At 36.9% G+C, this 20880-nt stretch overlaps 1 protein-coding gene across 7 annotated transcripts in view; it reads left to right on the forward strand.

Annotated features, from left to right (window-relative positions):
- Positions 1–20880, forward strand: part of TSGA10 (testis specific 10) — a 159670-nt gene that overhangs the window by 52391 nt on the left and 86399 nt on the right. For all 7 annotated transcript variants that reach the window (XM_049651370.1, XM_049651369.1, XM_049651368.1 and 4 more), the window contains 5 exons: positions 6416–6531; positions 9337–9491; positions 13416–13471; positions 15011–15179; positions 17491–17601. In XM_049651370.1, coding sequence (XP_049507327.1) covers positions 6416–6531; positions 9337–9491; positions 13416–13471; positions 15011–15179; positions 17491–17601 — 607 coding nt within the window. The remainder of the gene's footprint in view (positions 1–6415; positions 6532–9336; positions 9492–13415; positions 13472–15010; positions 15180–17490; positions 17602–20880) is intronic.

Genomic DNA, 20880 nt, shown 5'->3' on the forward strand with positions numbered 1-20880 from the left:
AGCTTGGCGGGGAACAAAGGCGCTCGCCAGCGCCATCTCCCCCGCCCATCCTCCAGCCAAAATCCCAAAGGGAACCAGTTCCTGCCAGGGAACTTGCTCGCGCAGCGCAAACACCAAACTCTGTGCATCTGCGGAGCCAAACCTCCGGCAGCGGATCTGACTCCCTCCCGCTGCCACAGGGCCCCTCCTGAAGTGGATCACCTAAGGAGAAGCGAGCTAAGCCTGCCCCTCCTGCCCCCCGTGCACCTTGCCTACCCACCCCAGCTAATACGCCAGATCCCCAGCACCACAAGCCTGGCAGTGTGCAAGTAGCCCAGACGGGCCACGCCACCCCACAGTGAATCCCGCCCCTAGGAGAGGGGAAGAGAAGGCACACACCAGTCTGACTGTGGCCCCAGCGGTGGGCTGGGGGCAGACATCAGGTCGGACTGCGGCCCCGCCCACCAACTCCAGTTATACACCACAGCACAGGGGAAGTGCCCTGCAGGTCCTCACCACTCCAGGGACTATACAAAATGACCAAACAGAAGAATTCCCCTCAGAAGAATCTCCAGGAAATAACAACAGCGAATGAACTGATCAAAAAGGATTTAAATAATATAACAGAAAGTGAATTTAGAATAATAGTCATAAAATTAATCGCTGGGCTTGAAAACAGTATACAGGACAGCAGAGAATCTCTTGCTACAGAGATCAAGGGACTAAGGACCAGTCACGAGGAGCTGAAAAACGCTTTAAACGAAATGCAAAACAAAATGGAAACCACGACAGCTCGGCTTGAAGAGGCAGAGGAGAGAATAGGCGAACTAGAAGATAAAGTTATGGAGAAAGAGGAAGCTGAAAGAAAGAGAGATAAAAAAAATCCAGGAGTATGAGGGGAAAATTAGAGAACTAAGTGATACACTAAAAAGAAATAATATACGCATAATTGGTATCCCAGAGGAGGAAGAGAGAGGGAAAGGTGCTGAAGGGGTACTTGAAGAAATTATAGCTGAGAACTTCCCTGAACTGGGGAAGGAAAAAGGCATTGAAATCCAAGAGGCACAGAGAACTCCCTTCAGACGTAACTTGAATCGATCTTCTGCACGACATATCATAGTGAAACTGGCAAAATACAAGGATAAAGAGAAAATTCTGAAAGCAGCAAGGGATAAACGTGCCCTCACATATAAAGGGAGACCTATAAGACTCGTGACTGATCTCTCCTTTGAAACTTGGCAGGCCAGAAAGGCTTGGCACGATATCTACAGTGTGCTAAACAGAAAAAATATGCAGCTGAGAATCCTTTATCCAGCAAGTCTGTCATTTAGAATAGAAGGAGAGATAAAGGTCTTCCCAAACAAACAAAAACTGAAGGAATTTGTCACCACGAAACCAGCCCTACAAGAGATCCTAAGGGGGATCCTGTGAGACAAAGTACCAGAGACATCACTACAAGCATAAAACATACAGACATCACAATGACTCTAAACCCGTATCTTTCTATAATAACACTGAATGTAAATGGATTAAATGCACCAACTAAAAGACATAGGGTCTCAGAATGGATACAAAAACAAGACCCATCTATTTGCTGTCTACAAGAGACTCATTTTAGATCTGAGGACACCTTTAGATTGAGAGTGAGGGGATGGAGAACTATTTATCATGCTACTGGAAGCCAAAAGAAAGCTGGAGTAGCCATACTTCTATCAGACAAACTAGACTTTAAATTAAAGGCTGTAACAAGAGATGAAGAAGGGCATTATATAATAATCACAGGGTCTATCCATCAGGAAGAGCTAACTATTATAAATGTCTATGCGCCGAATACCGGAGCCCCCAGATATATAAAACAATTACTCATAAACATAAGCAACCTTATTGATAAGAATGTGGTCATTGCAGGGGACTTTAACACCCCACTTACAGAAATGGATAGATCATCTAGACACACAGTCAATAAAGAAACAAGGGCCCTGAATGATACATTGGATCAGATGGACTTGACAGATATATTTAGAACTCTGCATCCCAAAGCAACAGAATATACTTTCTTCTCGAGTGCACATGGAACATTCTCCAAGATAGATCATATACTGGGTCACAAAACAGCCCTTCATAAGTTTACAAGAATTGAAATTATACCATGCATACTTTCAGACCACAATGCTATGAAGCTTGAAATCAACCACAGGAAAAAGTCTGGAAAACCTCCAAAAGCATGGAGGTTAAAGAACACCCTACTAACGAATGAGTGGGTCAACCAGGCAATTAGAGAAGAAATTAAAAAATATATGGAAACAAACGAAAATGAAAATACAACAATCCAAACGCTTTGGGACGCAGCGAAGGCAGTCCTGAGAGGAAAATACATTGCAATCCAGGCCTATCTCAAGAAACAAGAAAAATCCCAAATACAAAATCTAACAGCACACCTAAAGGAAATAGAAGCAGAACAGCAAAGGCAGCCTAAACCCAGCAGAAGAAGAGAAATAATAAAGATCAGAGCAGAAATAAACAATATAGAATCTAAAAAAACGGTAGAGCAGATCAACGAAACCAAGAGTTGGTTTTTTGAAAAAATAAACAAAATTGACAAACCTCTAGCCAGGCTTCTCAAAAAGAAAAGGGAGATGACCCAAATAGATAAAATCATGAATGAAAATGGAATTATTACAACCAATCCCTCAGAGATACAAACAATTATCAGGGAATACTATGAAAAATTATATGCCAACAAATTGGACAACCTGGAAGAAATGGACAAATTCCTAAACACCCACACTCTTCCAAAACTCAATCAGGAGGAAATAGAAAGCTTGAACAGACCCATAACCAGCGAAGAAATTGAATCGGTTATCAAAAATCTCCCAACAAATAAGAGTCCAGGACCAGATGGCTTCCCAGGGGAGTTCTACCAGACATTTAAAGCAGAGATAATACCTATCCTTCTCAAGCTATTCCAAGAAATAGAAAGGGAAGGAAAACTTCCAGACTCATTCTATGAAGCCAGTATTACTTTGATTCCTAAACCAGACAGAGACCCAGTAAAAAAAGAGAACTACAGGCCAATATCTCTGATGAATATGGATGCAAAAATTCTCAATAAGATACTAGCAAATCGAATTCAACAGCATATAAAAAGAATTATTCACCATGATCAAGTGGGATTCATTCCTGGGATGCAGGGCTGGTTCAACATTCGCAAATCGATCAACGTGATACATCACATTAACAAAAAAAAAGAGAAGAACCATATGATCCTGTCAATCGATGCAGAAAAGGCCTTTGACAAAATCCAGCACCCTTTCTTAATAAAAACCCTTGAGAAAGTCGGGATAGAAGGAACATACTTAAAGATCATAAAGGCCATTTATGAAAAGCCCACAGCTAACATCATCCTCAACGGGGAAAAACTGAGAGCTTTTTCCCTGAGATCAGGAACACGACAGGGATGCCCACTCTCACCGCTGTTGTTTAATATAGTGCTGGAAGTTCTAGCATCAGCAATCAGACAACAAAAGGAAATCAAAGGCATCAAAATTGGCAAAGATGAAGTCAAGCTTTCGCTTTTTGCAGATGACATGATATTATACATGGAAAATCCGATAGACTCCACCAAAAGTCTGCTAGAACTGATACATGAATTCAGCAAAGTTGCAGGATACAAAATCAATGTGCAGAAATCAGTTGCATTCTTATACACTAATAATGAAGCAACAGAAAGACAAATGAAGAAACTGATCCCATTCACAATGGCACCAAGAAGCATAAAATACCTAGGAATAAATCTAACCAAAGATGTAAAAGATCTGTATGCTGAAAACTATAGAAAGCTTATGCAGGTAATTGAAGAAGATATAAAGAAATGGAAAGACATTCCCTGCTCATGGATTGGAAGAATAAATATTGTCAAAATGTCAATACTACCCAAAGCTATCTACACATTCAATGCAATCCCAATCAAAATTGCAGCAGCATTCTTCTCGAAACTAGAACAAGCAATCCTAAAATTCATATGGAACCACAAAAGGCCCCGAATAGCCAAAGTCATTTTGAAGAAGAAGACCAAAGCAGGAGGCATCACAATCCCAGACTTTAGCCTCTACTACAAAGCTGTCATCATCAAGACAGCATGGTATTGGCATAAAAACAGACACATAGACCAATGGAATAGAATAGAAACCCCAGAACTAGACCCACAAACGTATGGCCAACTCATCTTTGACAAAGCAGGAAAGAACATCCAATGGAAAAAAGACAGTCTCTTTAACAAATGGTGCTGGGAGAACTGGACAGCAACATGCAGAAGGTTGAAACTAGACCACTTTCTCACACCATTCACAAAAATAAACTCAAAATGGATAAAGGACCTGAATGTGAGACAGGAAACCATCAAAACCTTAGAGGAGAAAGCAGGAAAAGACCTCTCTGACCTCAGCCGTAGCAATCTCTTACTCGGCACATCCCCAAAGGCAAGGGAATTAAAAGCAAAAGTGAATTACTGGGACCTTATGAAGATAAAAAGCTTCTGCACAGCAAAGGAAACAACCAACAAAACTAAAAGGCAACCAACGGAATGGGAAAAGATATTTGCAAATGACACATCGGACAAAGGGCTAGTATCCAAAATCTATAAAGAGCTCATCAAACTCCACACCCGAAAAACAAATAACCCAGTGAAGAAATGGGCAGAAAACATGAATAGACACTTCTCTAAAGAAGACATCCGGATGGCCAACAGGCACATGAAAAGATGTTCAACATCGCTCCTTATCAGGGAAATACAAATCAAAACCACACTCAGATACCACCTCACGCCAGTCAGAGTGGCCAAAATGAAGAAATCAGGGGACTATAGATGCTGGAGAGGATGTGGAGAAACAGGAACCCTCTTGCACTGTTGGTGGGAATGCAAATTGGTGCAGCTGCTCTGGAAAGCGGTGTGGAGGTTCCTCAGAAAATTAAAAATAGACCTACCCTATGACCCAGCAATAGCACTGCTAAGAATTTATCCAAGGGATACAGGAGTACTGATGCATAGGGGCACTTGTACCCCAATGTTTATAGCAGCACTCTCAACAATAGCCAAATTATGGAAAGAGCCTAAATGTCCATCAACTGATGAATGGATAAAGAAATTGTGGTTTATATACACAATGGAATACTACGTGGTAATGAGAAAAAATGAAATATGGCCTTTTGTAGCAACATGGATGGAACTGGAGAGTGTTATGCTAAGTGAAATAAGCCATACAGAGAAAGACAGATACCATATGGTTTCACTCTTATGTGGATCCTGAGAAACGTAACAGAAACCCATGGGGGAGGGGAAGGAAAAAAAAAAAAAGAGGTTAGAGTGGGAGAGAGCCAAAGCATAAGAGACTGTTAAAAACTGAGAACAAACTGAGGGTTGATGGGGGGTGGGAGGGAGGGCAGGGTGGGTGATGGGTATTGAGGAGGGCACCTTTTGGGATGAGCACTGGGTGTTGTATGGAAACCAATTTGACAGTAAATTTCATATATTAAAAAATAAAAAATAAAAAAAAAAAGAAATAGACAAGGATTATGTTGATAGCAGGATCAACATAAGGTATCCCTGGTTGTATGAATTAAAAATGCTAGTAAGAAAGTAAAGTTTCATTTTTGAATGTGCAAAAAAAAAAAAAAAATGTATATATATATATATATATATATATATATACACACAACGGAATATTACTTGGCAATGAGAAAGAATGAAATCATGCCATTTGCAACAACATGGATGGAACTGGAAGATATTATGCTAAGTGAAATAAGTCAGGCAGAGAAAGACAGATACCATATGTTTTCACTCATGTGGATCCTGAGACACTTAACAGAAGACAAAGGGGGAGTAGAAGGGGGGAGAAAAAAAAAGTTACAGAGAGGGAGGGAGGCAAACCATAAGGGACTTAAAAACTGAGAATAAACTGAGGGTTTATGGAGGTGTGGGAGAAAGGGGAAAGTGGGTGATGGGCATTGAGGAGGGCACCTGTTGGGATGAGCACTGGGTGTTGTATGGAAACCATTTTGAGAATAAATTATATTTAATATAAAAAATAAAAAGGTGATTTGGAAGGCTGTGTTATAGGACTGAAAAATATTAAAGACTAAGTGTAAGTGAAAAAACTCAGGATTTAATTTTGAATTTATAGTATGGTAACTTTAAATATACACTGTAAAAAATACTGAAAAGTGAACACCAAAATGCTAATAGTAGCTTTCTATGGAGTGGTGGATTTGAGGGTCTCTTTTTCTCCAAACTTCCTACAATGTAGTATTATAAAGAAAATGCTAAAATGAAAAAAATGTGTATTATTGTGCTTACCAGTTTTTAGATTTAAATACACTAAAAAGTTGATAAAGCATAAAAATTTCAGAATTAGTTTTATTATTAAAACGTTTACAGACTTTTATATGAAAACACAGAAAAAGATCTTTCTGATACTCAACGACATCTTGCTAAGAAAAAATATGAACTACAGCTTACTCAGGAGAAAATTATGTGCTTGGATGAAAAAATTGGTGAGTTTTTTCCCTAATATATATATATATATTTTTTTTTTGAAGTCTGATAGAAAATATGTTTTCTTCTTTTCAGTTATAACATAGAGAAACTTGGAAATAGGCCCATAAATTAAAAGTTTATGAATCAAAAATAGTGAAAATGGGGTTTTTTTGATAGTAAAAATTTTTCCTTATATTTAGGACCACAAATACTTAGACAGGGCATCATAGTTTTGAATGAAGGAATAGCTAAACAAAGCAGTGACACTTTGTAAATTTATGATGAACGCTTATAAATTTACAACTCGTACCATTGTGGCTTGTCCATAGCTATTATAATGAAACATGGTACCTATCTGTGTATTACTTTTGGTGGAAAGCATACATATGTTTATTTGGCTATATCTGTTTTATCACTTGGGTTCAGAGAAAATTGTTTTTATAAAGTGACCTATTTATGTTTCTTACCAGGATCTCTATGGTCATAACTTAATCTACTTATAACTGTAAAGTAAAATTTTGGTTAAGACTATAAAAAAGCCCATTTAAAAACAGGGAATATATTGTTTTTTGAGAGAGAGAGAGATAGAAGAGAGAGCACACCAGTGGAGAAGAGGGGGAGAGGGAGAGAGAATCTTAAGCAGGCTCCACACCCAGCATGGAGCCCTATGTGGGGCTTGATCCCATGACCTGAGCCAAAATCAAGAGTCAGATGCTTAATCAACTTAGCCACCCAGGCACCCCAAAATGGGCAATTTATTTAAAAAAATTTTTTAATGTTTATTATTTATTTTTGAGAGACAGAGTGCAAGCAGGGGAGGGGCAGAGAGAGAGGGAGACAGAGGATCCGAAGCAGGCACTAGGCTCTGAGCTATCAGCACAGAGTCCAACATGGGATTTAACTCACAGACTGTGAGATCATGAACTGAGCCAAAGTTGGATGCTTAACCGATTGAGCCACCCAGGTGCCCAGGTGCCCCGTAAATGGGCAATATTTTTAAGTTCCTATTTTGTAGTTCAAAAATGCCTGGCATAAACCATTAGATTAGTGGAGGTGCTTTTTATTGAGATAGGAAATATTACAACAGAACTATAAAAAAGAAATACTAAAGAACTCATTTTTGGATATTTTAAGTCTAAGTAAGAATGTAAGGTAAGCAGTTAAATAGATAAGTTTTTATCTCAGAAGATAAATCTAAATTAAAGATATACATTTGGGGCACATCAGTATATAAATGATATTTTAAAACCATGAAATTGCCTAGGGAAAATATAGAGAATGAGGCGAAGAGGATCCAGGACTGAGTAAGAAGAAGCCAAAGAGGTAGGAAGAAAACCCAGAAGTGAGTGTTATTTTGGGAGGCAAGAGAGCAAAATATTTTTACAAGGAGAGCATGATCAATTGTCAGATATGTTTGAGAAGCAAAATAAGATGAAGATGAAAAATTATTGATTGGATTTGGCACATTGCAGGTTTTTGTCACATTGACAAAAAAGTGTGAATGGACTATTGGATGGGGAAGATGGAGTAGGTTGAGGAATAATTGGGAAATGAAGAAGTAGGGACAGGAGAGAATAGAAGTCTTTTAAAGCTTACCTATTAACAGAAGCAGAAAAATGGAGTGGTAGCTTGAGCAGGATGTGAAATTGAGATTTTTTTTTAAAGCTAGGAGATACTAGAGCTATTTTAGAGTTTTGAAATTTATTTATTTAATGCCAGTGGGAATGGACTCAAATATCTGAACACCCAAAACATGCGTTTTGCCTTAATGACAGTGCTCTCTGGAAAAGGGACATGATGTATTCTCAAGTACTATATAGATCATCCTCTTAGTATATGGTGCTACCTCTCCTAGCACTGCACTGGACGTCTGTTGGAAGGATTTACATAGAGGTCTAGCAGAACTTCCCTTGTAGAGCTCTCGACAGTGGTTTTCAAACTTGGTGTGTGTTAGAATCACCTGGAGTGCTAATAAACATCACTGGAGCTAGGCTCTTTGAAGCAAGATATGGCCAAGGCTTTTGTATCTTAACTAATTTCCTCAAGTGCTTCTCAAACTTTGTTAGGCATTAAAGTCATTTGGGAAGGGTACTTGTTAAAACATAAATTGCTCTGCCCACTCAGAATTTCTCATTCAGTGGGTCTGGTGTGGGACCCAAGAATTTATATTTGACAAGTTCCCAGATGATGCCAATGGTGCTGGATGAGAACCCACAACTTGAAAACCATTATTTTATACCATTCAGTCAGGTCTTCAACATTGACATTGGTTTGCTGGTGTTATCACAAATCGAATCAGACTTCCTGTGATGTTTTTTTCCCTAGGAATTTTTATAACCCTGCTTTAGAAAAATCAGAATATCAGGAGACATTTGATTCTGAAAATGACCTAATTAATTATTTATTAAGATCTTGTAGTTACCAACTTACATGCAACAGTGATTCTAGGCTAGAGGGAGGGGAAATTAGAGGGAGAAAAGTCACAGTTTGTTTTAATATTCCACTCATTTTGTCCATTCACCCTCTCCTCCCCTACCACACATGTAAATCTACTTTGAGAACTTGTGATATAGAGCTTTCCTTTGCTGTTCTAATTTAAATGTGTTAATTGTGCTTTTACATTTATGTGTCGTTTGGAATTTCATGATTCATCTTAGTTTTTAATCACTAACAACAAAAGCCATTTTTTATTTGGGATACAGTACTTATTTGCAGCCATTGAACATAATACAGGAGAACTTACTTTGAAAAGTATTTCAATTTGCTTGAGTTGGAAAAAAATTATCTTGATTAAAACAATGCCTTTATGATTACATATTTAGATAATTTTACCAGGCAAAGTATTGCCCAGAGAGAAGAAATCAGCATTCTTGGTGCAACCCTCAACGATCTGGCTAAAGAAAAGGAATGCCTACAAGCATGTTTGGATAAAAAATCTGAGAACATTGCATCCCTTGGAGAGAGTTTGGCAATGAAAGTATGTTCTGAGAACTGTGGTTTAAAAGAAATGTTTGGACTTGAGTCTGAATAAAATAATAGGATTTTCTCAAATTTTTTCCTAGAGAGCTGAAACTATAAAATCTGATTTAAAAATTTTTCCAGATACTCTTAGGAACTTCGTGTTCAAATCCACTAACGAATATTTTTAAATTGATTTTCTCTCATTAATTGTGATTAACACTCATTACAACAACTATTTCAAGTATCAAAATGTGAAGCATGGTAATAAAGCAGTAAAACTGATTTCTTTGTAAAAGAACACCAGAACTTATATTTTCAGGTAACCATCTTAGGAAGCAGTAAACATTAAGAACATTAAAACCGCCTTTGTAATTGTGCTCAAAACTAGGAGCACATTTTTACATCATCCTCAGCCTTTGAGGATAGATTATATGTAGCTGGTGAATAAAACTGGATGATAATCTCCATCCCACACTTTTTGTTGTTTAAACAATAATAGCAAAAGTGTTGCCAAAAAGGCAGGGAAATATTAATACCCTTTTCTATTTCATAAACCAGTTCTGAAGATAATTCCTAAACTGTTTTCCACAGATGGTTTAAGCAAAGGCAGCATGATTGGAATAAGGTCTTTTCCCTCTCTAAGGGATCGAATTCATTCATTCATCCATCCATCCATCCATCCATCCATCCAACAAACACTTATTGACATGTTCCAGGTATAATGTTAGAAACTGAGGGTGAGTGGTCATGACTTCCAAAAGCCTATAATATGATTGGGAGAAAGATAAATTAAGATGTTATCATGATGGAGTGCGCTAAGTGCCATAGTGATGTGTGTACAATGTGCCATTAGAGTTAGGCATAAACACACCTAATTCACCCTGGGGATTGGATTGGGGAGAAGGAAGATCTCTAGAGAGCCTTCCAGGAAGTGATGGGGCCTGGACTGCCCTGTGATGACTAGGAATAGCCAGGACAAGACTTAGAGAAAGGGAACAATGAGAAAAAGGATGATTCAGACAGACAAAGCAGCTTTCAAAGAAAGCCCAGTGGCTTTCATAAGAGAATTTAGGAAAGGTCAGTATGGGAGCAGGGCTGGGGGGTAAAAGTTGAGATGGGACAGATAAGCAACAAATCATAGAAATATGTATAATATTGAGTTTAGACTCTATCATCATGGATGTAGAGGATTATTGAAATAATGTAAATGAAATGTCACAATTAGATCCTTATTTTGAAACAAATATTCTGTTACTTGTTAGTCCATGTAAAGGATGGATTTATAGGGAAATGAGAATAATGACAAGGACAGTAGCTACAAGTAAAATAAGAATTGTATTAGGATAGTAGCAGTATCCATGAGAGAAATAGAGTTTTAAGGAAGATTGATGAGATGTGCTTTCTGACTTAGGGACCACATGGATAGTTCCTGTGCATGAAGCAGGAAACAGAAATATAACAGGCTTACAGAGGAAGATTATTGACATGTATTTGGGACGTAGTTGAAATATTCATAGGCTCTTGGATTTTTCAGTTTGGAGAGTAAGTTGAAGTGAAGTTAATAGATTTGGGAATCATGAGCACAACTGAAATCTTGCTATCCATGGGATAGTAAATTTAATTTGTTGAAAACACTGACTTATTTTATAGTTATGCCTTAATAATTTAAAATTTTTTAAATGTTTATTTATTTTTGAGAGAGAGACAGAGTGTGAGCAGGGGAGGGGCAGAAAGAGAGGGAGACACAGAATCTGAAGTAGGCTCCAGGCTCTGGGCTGTCAGCACAGAGCCTGACATGGGGCTCAAACCCACGACTGTGAGATCATGACCTGAGCTGAAGTTGGATGCTTAACTGACTGAGCCACCTAGGCGCCCCTTAATAATTTTTTTAATTTAATTTTATGGGGGTTTGGGTGGGTGGAGTTTCTTATTGTATTCAGACCAGTTTTTTAATAGTCAACATGATTTTCTTTAAAAACAATTAGAAACAAATTATTTAGAAATTTTTGAATCATTTACCTCTGTTATATCTAATATTTCATATTTCTTCAATTTTGCTAACATGTACTGACATTAATTTTTTCTTCACAAAGAATATTGAGTTGCAAGTCTATTTTCAATATCAGGAACTACATATAAGATCATGAATATAAACACATCCATCCTCTGAAGGGAAAATAACTTTTAAAACAGTGTTAGACATTCAAAAGAGGAAATGTTCTCTACAGTGATATCTCAGAGCTGAATTTACAAATACCCTTAAGTGAAAAGCAGTAATGTTACAGTCTAATCTGGAGATTACAGAAATAAATTGCTGTGGAGAAAGTCTACATTATAATGAATAAGGGGAAATTTTTTTCTGGTAATCATAGTTTTAAAAGATGTTCTACTACTTGCTACCAATTAAAGTTAGAAAACTCAACAGCAAGTTCACATATTTTTGAATAATAAAAGATAGAACTACTTGTGTAACATTTTAGTTTGTTTCTTTTACCATCCTGTTCAGATTGAATTTTTAATAATTAACTTGAGTCTTTATCTCTAGATAAGCATATTGAGGTTGTATGAGGAATATTAAATTGATAATGATGGGTTAGATTTCAGCAATTTGAGAAATGGTGGTATTAGGGTCATAGTAAGAGAAAAATAGGCTAATAGGATATATTACTAGATTCTACCCAGTAATTTTGTTGTCCTGGATGCTTTACAATGTTCTCAGAGCATCTTACTTTCAATATGAATTTCTACTGATAAAGAGAAGTCCTATATAGACTTATAAACCATATTTAAAGCTTAACCAAGTAATTGCTTTTAGAAACACTTGACGTTCAATTAGTTTTTCAGAGTTTATTTAGAAATGTATTGTTGTATTTTAAACCTTGTGTAAATATTCCATTTTAAGCAGAATTTCTCTTTTTTTGGCCTGTGCTTTTTAAAGCAGTTTAACTGCTTTACTAATAGCCATTTTAACCATACCCTGGGTTACAGGTTACAGGTTACACACACACACACACACACACACACACACACACACACACACGACTGTCTCTAAAGAACAGAAACAAGACTTGTTGGGAAATCCAGGTTTAGTTTATCTTGCTACTTGGTTACTAAGGATTTGAAAATTCAAAGGGCAAAATGAAATATAGTTATTTAGTGAAAGAATAACTTCATACTTTTTTTAGATCTAACGTTAGCCCTAAGTATCTGTGTATATAACTATACACAGTCCTATAACTAGTTCAGGATCAATGAGAGTTTTAAAAGGAGGAGGTGTAGGAGTGGTATTAATGGCATTAAGATCATTTCAGCCTTAACTGACTCCGTTAATTCTACTCTCACACACCCTTGAAAAGGGAGAATGTCAGTAGTTTATTTTTTTATACCTTTTCTCTAGGCTTAAGGTTTATCTCTTTATTAGCTCACATCTAAAATTAATAGTACACTTTTACAAGTAATTCAATTGGAACAGCTTTTTGAAGATATTGTCAATGACTAATATAAAGAATTTACTTGATCAAAGTTATTATTCCTAAGAACTAAAATTAGTTTCATGTGATCCACATTCCTGGGTTTTATATTCCCAGTATACAACACTCCAATGCCAAAACACTGGTTTGCCAACAAAAACAGGGTGCTTATGGGATCCTTGTGTAGTTGCATGACAACACAAAACAGTTTAACAAAGTATTTGATATACTGATTCCATATTAGTGCACGTAAGTGTAGTCTTTAGTCAACATAATCTTGTTTTTATCCAGTACAAATACTCAGACTGATGTATTAGGCTTTAGTTTTAAAGTATAGAAAAGAAGAATAGAACATAAATGTTTAAAACCAAATGGAAATCAAAAAGGGAGGAGAAATTTTTTTTGTTCATTCAGTTTTAAGAGAAATAGTTTAAAATATTTTTTATTTAATACTTATATTACTTTTCAAGGAAAAGACCATTTCAGGCATGAAGAATATCATTGCTGAGATGGAACAGGCATCAAGGTAAATCATTCAACAAGAATTTGAGATTTACTGGGGACAAAATACTATGTTAGGTGCAAAGATAGTAGGAGACAAGGGGGTTAGTGTTATGTATAAGGTGATAACTTTTTTTTTAAAGTTTATTTATTTATTTTGAGAGAGAGAGAGAGAGAGAGAGCATGCAAGCAGGGGAGGGACAGAGAGAAAATCCCAAGCAGGCTCTGCATAGACAATGCGTAACCTGATGCAGGGCTCGAACTCATGAACTGTGAGGTCATATAACCTGAGCCAAGATTAAGAGGCAGATGCTTAACCGACTGAGCCACCCAGGCACCTCAGGGGATAACTTTCTAATGTTTGAAAGGAGGCACAAGTCTGTGTACGGAAGTAAAAGAAAATATGGTGTTAGCCAAGTAAAGGAATGGGAAGGGCATTCAAGGTAAAGAGAATAGCAAAGAACCCCAGATCATGTTCAAGAGCCTCTTGAATGACAAGTAGTTGAGTGTGCTGGAACCCAAAGGGTAAGAGAAGTGATGGAAGGAAAGGCTAAATAGGCAGAGGCTTGTGGTATAGACAAATGAGTCTTAATGTTATCTTTTGGACAAGAAGAAATCATTAAAGGAAATTGAGATTTTTGTGCTAGATTACTGAGCCAAAGAGATGATAGATAGGATGGAGGGATTGGGAGACAGGAGTGATGGGCTTCTTGTGAGGAGGAGAATCTAGGAGAATGCCAGGTTTCTGGCTGGGGATGAATATTTAACATTATGAAAGTATGTGGAAACACACGATTTCCTCTGGATTTGAAGAGCCTTTGAGGCTTTCTTATAGATGTGTCTAGTAGGCAGTTAAATATGAGTTTGGAGTGTTAAGGAAGAGGAAGAGGCTGGATATAAGATTTCAGAATCGTCTGAAGATGGGGCTAGGAGCCATGGCTATGAACAAGATTTTTTTTTTTAATATGTATTTTTTAATGTTTACTTCTTTTTGAGAGAGGGAGAGCTAGAGTGCAAGCAGAAGAGGGGCAGGGAGAGAGGGAGACAGAGGATCCAAAGAAGGCTCTGTGCTGACAGCAGAGAACCCATTGCAGGGTGTGAACTCATGAACCGTGAGATCACGACCTGAGTCGAGTTGGACACTCAACCGACCGAACCACCCAGGTGCCCCTGAATAGGATTTTCTGAGATAAGGGTGAGAAGAATCAGGAGGCTAAGGGTTCAGCTCTGAGAACCATTAATTTTTAGGATGGCAGAGGACTGGGAACCTGCAAAGGAGACAAAGCTATAGCAGCCAGAGGTAGAATGAAGGCTTTCTTATACTGGAGTATTAGAAGTTTTGAAATACTTAGCAAATCATTGACTATTATGTATATTTAGCATCCTTTTTTAGAGTGAAATATGGGAAACATTGAGAAACTCCAATGGACTGTATTTAAAATTTAAATGTGTTTAAAACATCAAACGTTTTCATGCTAACTGTCCAACTTCTGTCTTATGAGAATTTGTTATTCTGTTTTTGATAAAATGTCTCTTTTTATGTACTATCTGATTTGTGGAATAGACAGTCTACTGAAGCCCTAATTATGTGTGAACAAGACATTTCCAGAATGCGTCGGCAATTGGATGAAACAAATGATGAGCTGGCTCAGATTGCCAGGGAAAGAGATATCTTGGCTCATGAGAATGATACTGTCCAAGAACAATTTTCTAAAGCCAAACAAGAAAACCAGGTATACTTGTTCCTAGAATCTTTCTTCTCCAAGAAAAATTTTTGTTTTATTCTGATTCTCAGTCCTCATTTTATTTTGTAGAAGACCTCAGGCTTTGGAATCAGCCATTTTTTTTTTTTTTGCCTTTACTCTGCAGATTATGCCTCATATTTTATAAATGAAATTCTCAAACATGAAGTATTAAAGGAGAGAGTGGTGATATAATAGATTTGTATTAAATCTTAGGAAGTACTTCCTTACTGAAGGATAAATATTTGAACAAATCAACAAAGGAAGAGAAAAACCTTCAGAAACTTTTAAGAAAGGGGTAGATTTATTTGGTGGACTATTATTCTCTTTAAGGATGAATATATTTTGGTCCTCCTTAGCACTGTGATTCTACTTGGGAAATTTTCTTTTATAATTATTCTCTTTCTAAGACAATGTATTTCAGTTTATCCACTCTTTTCATTTCTAATATCAGTATTTTAATTTGAACATTAAAAAACTCTATTTGGAAGCTTTTTTCCCCTCTTAAAATGATTCAGTCTAAATGACTCCCCCACTTGCTGTCACTCTCAGTGTGTTTAGTCTGCATCATAGAAGTCTGTATTTTTAATTGTTAAATATTTTTAACTTACATAATGAACTTTTTAATGTAAGTGGGATAAAACCACACACTACTTTATATCATGGATTTTCCTACATGATAAGGCCTGGAGTATTTAAGACTCATGAGTTTCAATACCCTGCTTGGCTGTGTGATCATACCATTAAACTTTCCTGAGTCTCAGTTTATATATGTAAAAATGGAGAGGAAATGAGAACATGCCTAGAAAGTACTCATCGGAGTGTCTAGCACAATCACTGGACAAATATCTTGTTGCTGTTACTTGCTTACTGTGACATCATAAGCACTCCCTTGCTTCGTTAAAACTTCATAAACATTTTTTATAATCAGAATAAATTGGTGTTAAAACAATTTACATTTGTTCAAGAGTAGTTTTTTCCTTTGTTTGGGTTATAGGCCCAAGGGTAGAAGTTGGATCCCTTTGTGGACCACAAGTTAAAACCCACATCACAGCAAATTTGGAAAACAGAAACCTTTAAAAAAAATCTCATCCGCAATACCACAATTTCTAACAAATTGGTATGAAGTATTTTTAGTGTTTTATCCTGACTTTTTCACTAAATATAGATGGATATTTTCATCTGTTATTAAAAATTATTCTAAACAATTTCTCATAGGTAGATACATAATGTATGTGGTTATGCCACTGTGTAGATACTTTTACTGCCTTCATTTACTTAACATGCATAGATATTGTCATCATAACAAATAATGCCTTAGTGAACATTGTTTTCATAAATTTCATTCACTAGATTTAGTTTTAAATTAAATCAAAGCTTATGAGGTTTCTTTTTTAAATTAAAAAAAAAAGCCTTTCTAAGTGGACATTTTCAAATGTAGTGAATACTCATGAATCTATCTCCCACCTTCAACAAAAAGCAACATACTTGTCATTCTGCTCTTATGAGCATTTAAAAATGTCTCCTGATGTAGATTGTAGATAGCAGATAACAGATTTGCTTTTGCAAATTTTGTTTATTTTAAGATACATGGAAATGCTCATTCCTGGGTTTAACAGAATAACTTTAATTCTTTGCTAATTTGATAGACAAAATAGTATTTCATTTTTAAAAAATTATTTAAAATTAGTAAAATTTTAAAAGTTTAGAAAATTAAAATGTTTTTTTATTACTTATAAATTTTAACTTTTTTCAAGTACTATGCCCTTGGGCTTCCTTTTTGTGAATTGTCTGTTGGGTTCTTTGCTCATTTACTATTTGGATTCATGTGTTTTCTGTTTTGTTTTATTTTTTTGCTAGTGGGGTGATGGGCCACATGTCTCCCATTATCTCACAGCCTTGCCCAGACTTATTCACATGGTGAATGTTGCAGTATTTCCAAGAGCAACAAGCAGGAATTCCCAATAAATAAACAATTTTCAAGCACAGATTTTCAATTTGTGTCCTGTTATTTATTGTCCAATTAGCAAAAAAAAAAAAAAAAAATTGTGAAGGCAAGATTAGATAGAAATGTGGTTAAATAGACTTCAACTCACTGGAAGGAGTTATGGCAAAGAATGTGATATTAGAAAGCATGAAGAGCTGAGGTGTTTTTGGTTTTTATGAGCTTTATATATTAGGTATACTAAATTTTTTTTAATCACATTTACTATAAATATTTAAAATTAATAGTGGTTTTGACATAGAGAAAGTTTCTATTTTTATTTTTTGTTGTCAAATCTAGCTATATTTTTCTTTATAGGCCCTGTCTAAAAAATTGAATGATACACATAATGAACTTAACGACATAAAACAGAAGGTCCAAGATACTAATTTGGAGGTTAACAAGCTGAAGAGTATATTAAAGTCTGAAGTATGTATACATTTTTTTTTCTGTTTGCTCATGATACTGATGAAATTTTGCTAGTTGCTTCTCATAGGGACAGCTGAATCAAGGCTTTTTAAAACACATAGCATATTTTAGTGTTGACAATGATGGATTAATTGTATATTCAGCCATCCTAGATAAGTAGAATCCTCCTAATTGGCTGAAGGACAAGAGATCAGAATCAATTTCAGCTCATTTATATTTGAAAATGGTAATTTTCAGTTGTAAACCTTTGACAAAAGAGGCTCTGCCTGATTGTGTAGAAGATCAGAATTGATCACTGTTGTGGGGGCCTTTCTTTCTTTTTTTCTTTCTTTGTTTCTTTCCTTTTATATATATATATATACACACACACACAGACACACACACACACACATATATATTTTAATATGAAATTTACTGTCAAATTGGTTTCCATACAACACCCAGTGCTTATCCCAACAGGTGCCCTCCTCAATGCCCATCACCCACTTTCCCCTCCCTCCCACCCCCCCATCAACCCTCAGTTTGTTCTCAGTTTTTAAGAGTCTCTTATGTTTTGGCTCTCTCCCTCTCTAAATTTTTTTCCCTTCCCCTCCCCCATAGTCTTCTGTTAAGTTTCTCAGGATCCACATGTGAGTGAAAACATATGGTACCTGTCTTTCTCTGTATGACTTATTTCACTTAGCATAACACTCTCCAGTTCCATCCATGTTGCTACAAAAGGCCAGATTTCATTCTTTTTCATTGCCAAGTAGTATTCCATTATATATATAAACCACATCTTCTTTATCCATTCATCAGTTAATGGACATTTAGGCTCTTTCCATAATTTGGCTATTGTTGAAAGAATTTACCCAAGGGATACAGGGGTGCTGATGCATAGGGGCACTTGTACCCCAATGTTTATAGGGATCATCTATTTCTTAGGACCAGAGTAGATGGCTCTGCTCTGTACTTCTGTGTTAGTGACCAAATAAATCTAGAGTATGTGTGGTCCTCCTGGAATAAACAGACAGCTTGACCAAGGATGTTAGGTATGCCCATTGGTAAAATATTATCTAAAATAATATAGTTACCTTAATTAATATAATAGGTATAGTATTTCCTACCTACCACTCAAACCATTAATAGGAACTTTCCACCCCCAAACTGTTTTCCTTGTTTTATTTAACATCTCATTTAAAATCAGTCTGTAAACATTTCTTGAGCATTCATTTTTAGTGTGCATAAGACTGTTTAAGACTTTGAGAGAGAAGAGATTCTGAGGATTTCTAAATTGCAGGTAAGGCAGTAAGTCGGCAGCCTTACATTGGAAAAGCAGGTCGTTTCTTACATGTCTTGATTTTAAGGTGCCAGCAATGTAATACTATAATTGAATGGAAGCTTCAAAGTCAGATAGGTCTGACCCCCCTTCTTACTCATAACATGAACTTATGTAGGCTACTCAATCTGAGTCTCAGCATCCCATCTGTAATTGGAAAGAAAGCCCAAGTAAGTAAGATAGACCTAGCACAGTGAACCATTTAAGTATATTCTGGAACAGAACAGAATATAAATAAATGAATATCTAAGCATTTAATGTAGTAAGATTTCAGTCAGTGTTAGACACTTCCCTTTTTCTCCCTAGCTTGTCACATTATCTGAAATTCCACCATTAGGGATCGGGGCTTTTAGAGTGTGGAATGGTATTTTCAGACATCACACATCAGGCTTCTCTCAGCTGTTGGTGTCCTTCTGTGAGTTCTTTTATTTTGTTTCACAACAAAACTGGATGGATCCTGGCAGTCCCCTGAGAGAATAAACCACAGGTCCATTAAGAATTGTTGAGCACTTGATTCATTCACTCATTCAGCATGTAGTATGGTAGGTGCTGAGGTGCCAGAGATGAAAAGTAGGAAACAGAATGGCACCCCGGGCAGTGAGGACAATCTGAACAAAGGTGTAAGGGGAAAAAAGTAGGTTCTGTAGCTAGAGGGGAGGGTATAAGTAGTGATGATACAGAAGTAGAAGGACTTGTTTGAACTCTGTTTTCAGGAAGCTTTTGTTACAACATGAGCCCAGAAGTTATTTGAAGAATTGCCTTTTAGAAAGATCGTTCTGGTGATTTGGGGAGGAATAAATCAGAAGGGTAACAAAATCAGAAAGAGGGAGATCAATTAGGGGAGGCTGTATCCTTAATTCAGTCAAGTAGCACAAAGGATTACAGCTGAGGCAGCCAGTTTTGCTGTGGAGAAGTATAGTATTGAGCCCAATAATGGACCAGAGGTGGAGGGTACTGAGGTGGGGACAGCACCAGAAAGAGGTAAACAGATGCTGAAAGGGAATTGGAAAATACCAAAGAATAGTTTCACTTTTTTAAAAAATTCAAATTCGAGTTAGCTAACATACAGTGTAGTCTTGGCTTCAGGTGTAGAACCCAGTGATTGCTCTTTTATATATGACACCCAGTGCTCATCCCCAAAAATGCCCTCCTTAAAGCCCGTCACTCATTTAACCTGTCCCCCCACCAACCTCCCCTCCAGCAACCCTCAGCTTGTTCTTTGTCTTTAAGAGTCTCTTATGGTTTGCCTCCCTCTGTTTTTACCTTATTTTTCCTTCCCTTCCCCTATGCTCATCTGTTGTTTTTCTCAGATTCCACATATAAGTGAAGTCATATATCTGCCTTTATCTTATTTTGCTTAGCATAATAGACTCTAGTTCCATCCACATTGTTGCAAATGGCAAGCAAGATTTCATTCTTTTTTAAAAAGTTTTTGACATTTATTTTTGAGAGACAGAGCATGAACAGGGGAGGGGGAGAGAGAGAGGGAGATACAGAATCCGAAGCAGGCTCCAGCCTCTGAGCTGTCAGCACAGACCCCAATATGGGTCTCGAACCCACAAACCATGAGATCATGACCTGAGCCAAAGTCTGATGCTTAACCGACTGAGCCACCCAAGTGTCCCAAGATTTCATTCTTTTTCATCGCTGAGTAGTATTCCATTGTGTGTGTGTGTGTGTGTGTGTGTGTGTGAGTGTGTGTACCACATCTTCTTTATCCATTCATCAGTTGATGGACATTTGGGCTCGTTCCATAATTTGGCTGTTGTTGATAGTGCTGCTATAAACATTGGGGTGCATGTGCCCCTTCGAATTCAGCATTTTTATATCCTCTGGATAAATACCTAGTAGTGCAATTGCTGGGTTGTACAGTAGTTCTATTTTTAATTTTTTGAGGAACCTCCATACTCTTTTCCACTGTGGCTATACCAGTTTGCATTCCCACCAGCAGTGCAAAAGAG

The sequence above is a fragment of the Panthera uncia genome (assembly GCF_023721935.1).
Source record: "Panthera uncia isolate 11264 chromosome A3 unlocalized genomic scaffold, Puncia_PCG_1.0 HiC_scaffold_11, whole genome shotgun sequence".
NCBI lineage: Eukaryota > Metazoa > Chordata > Mammalia > Carnivora > Felidae > Panthera > Panthera uncia.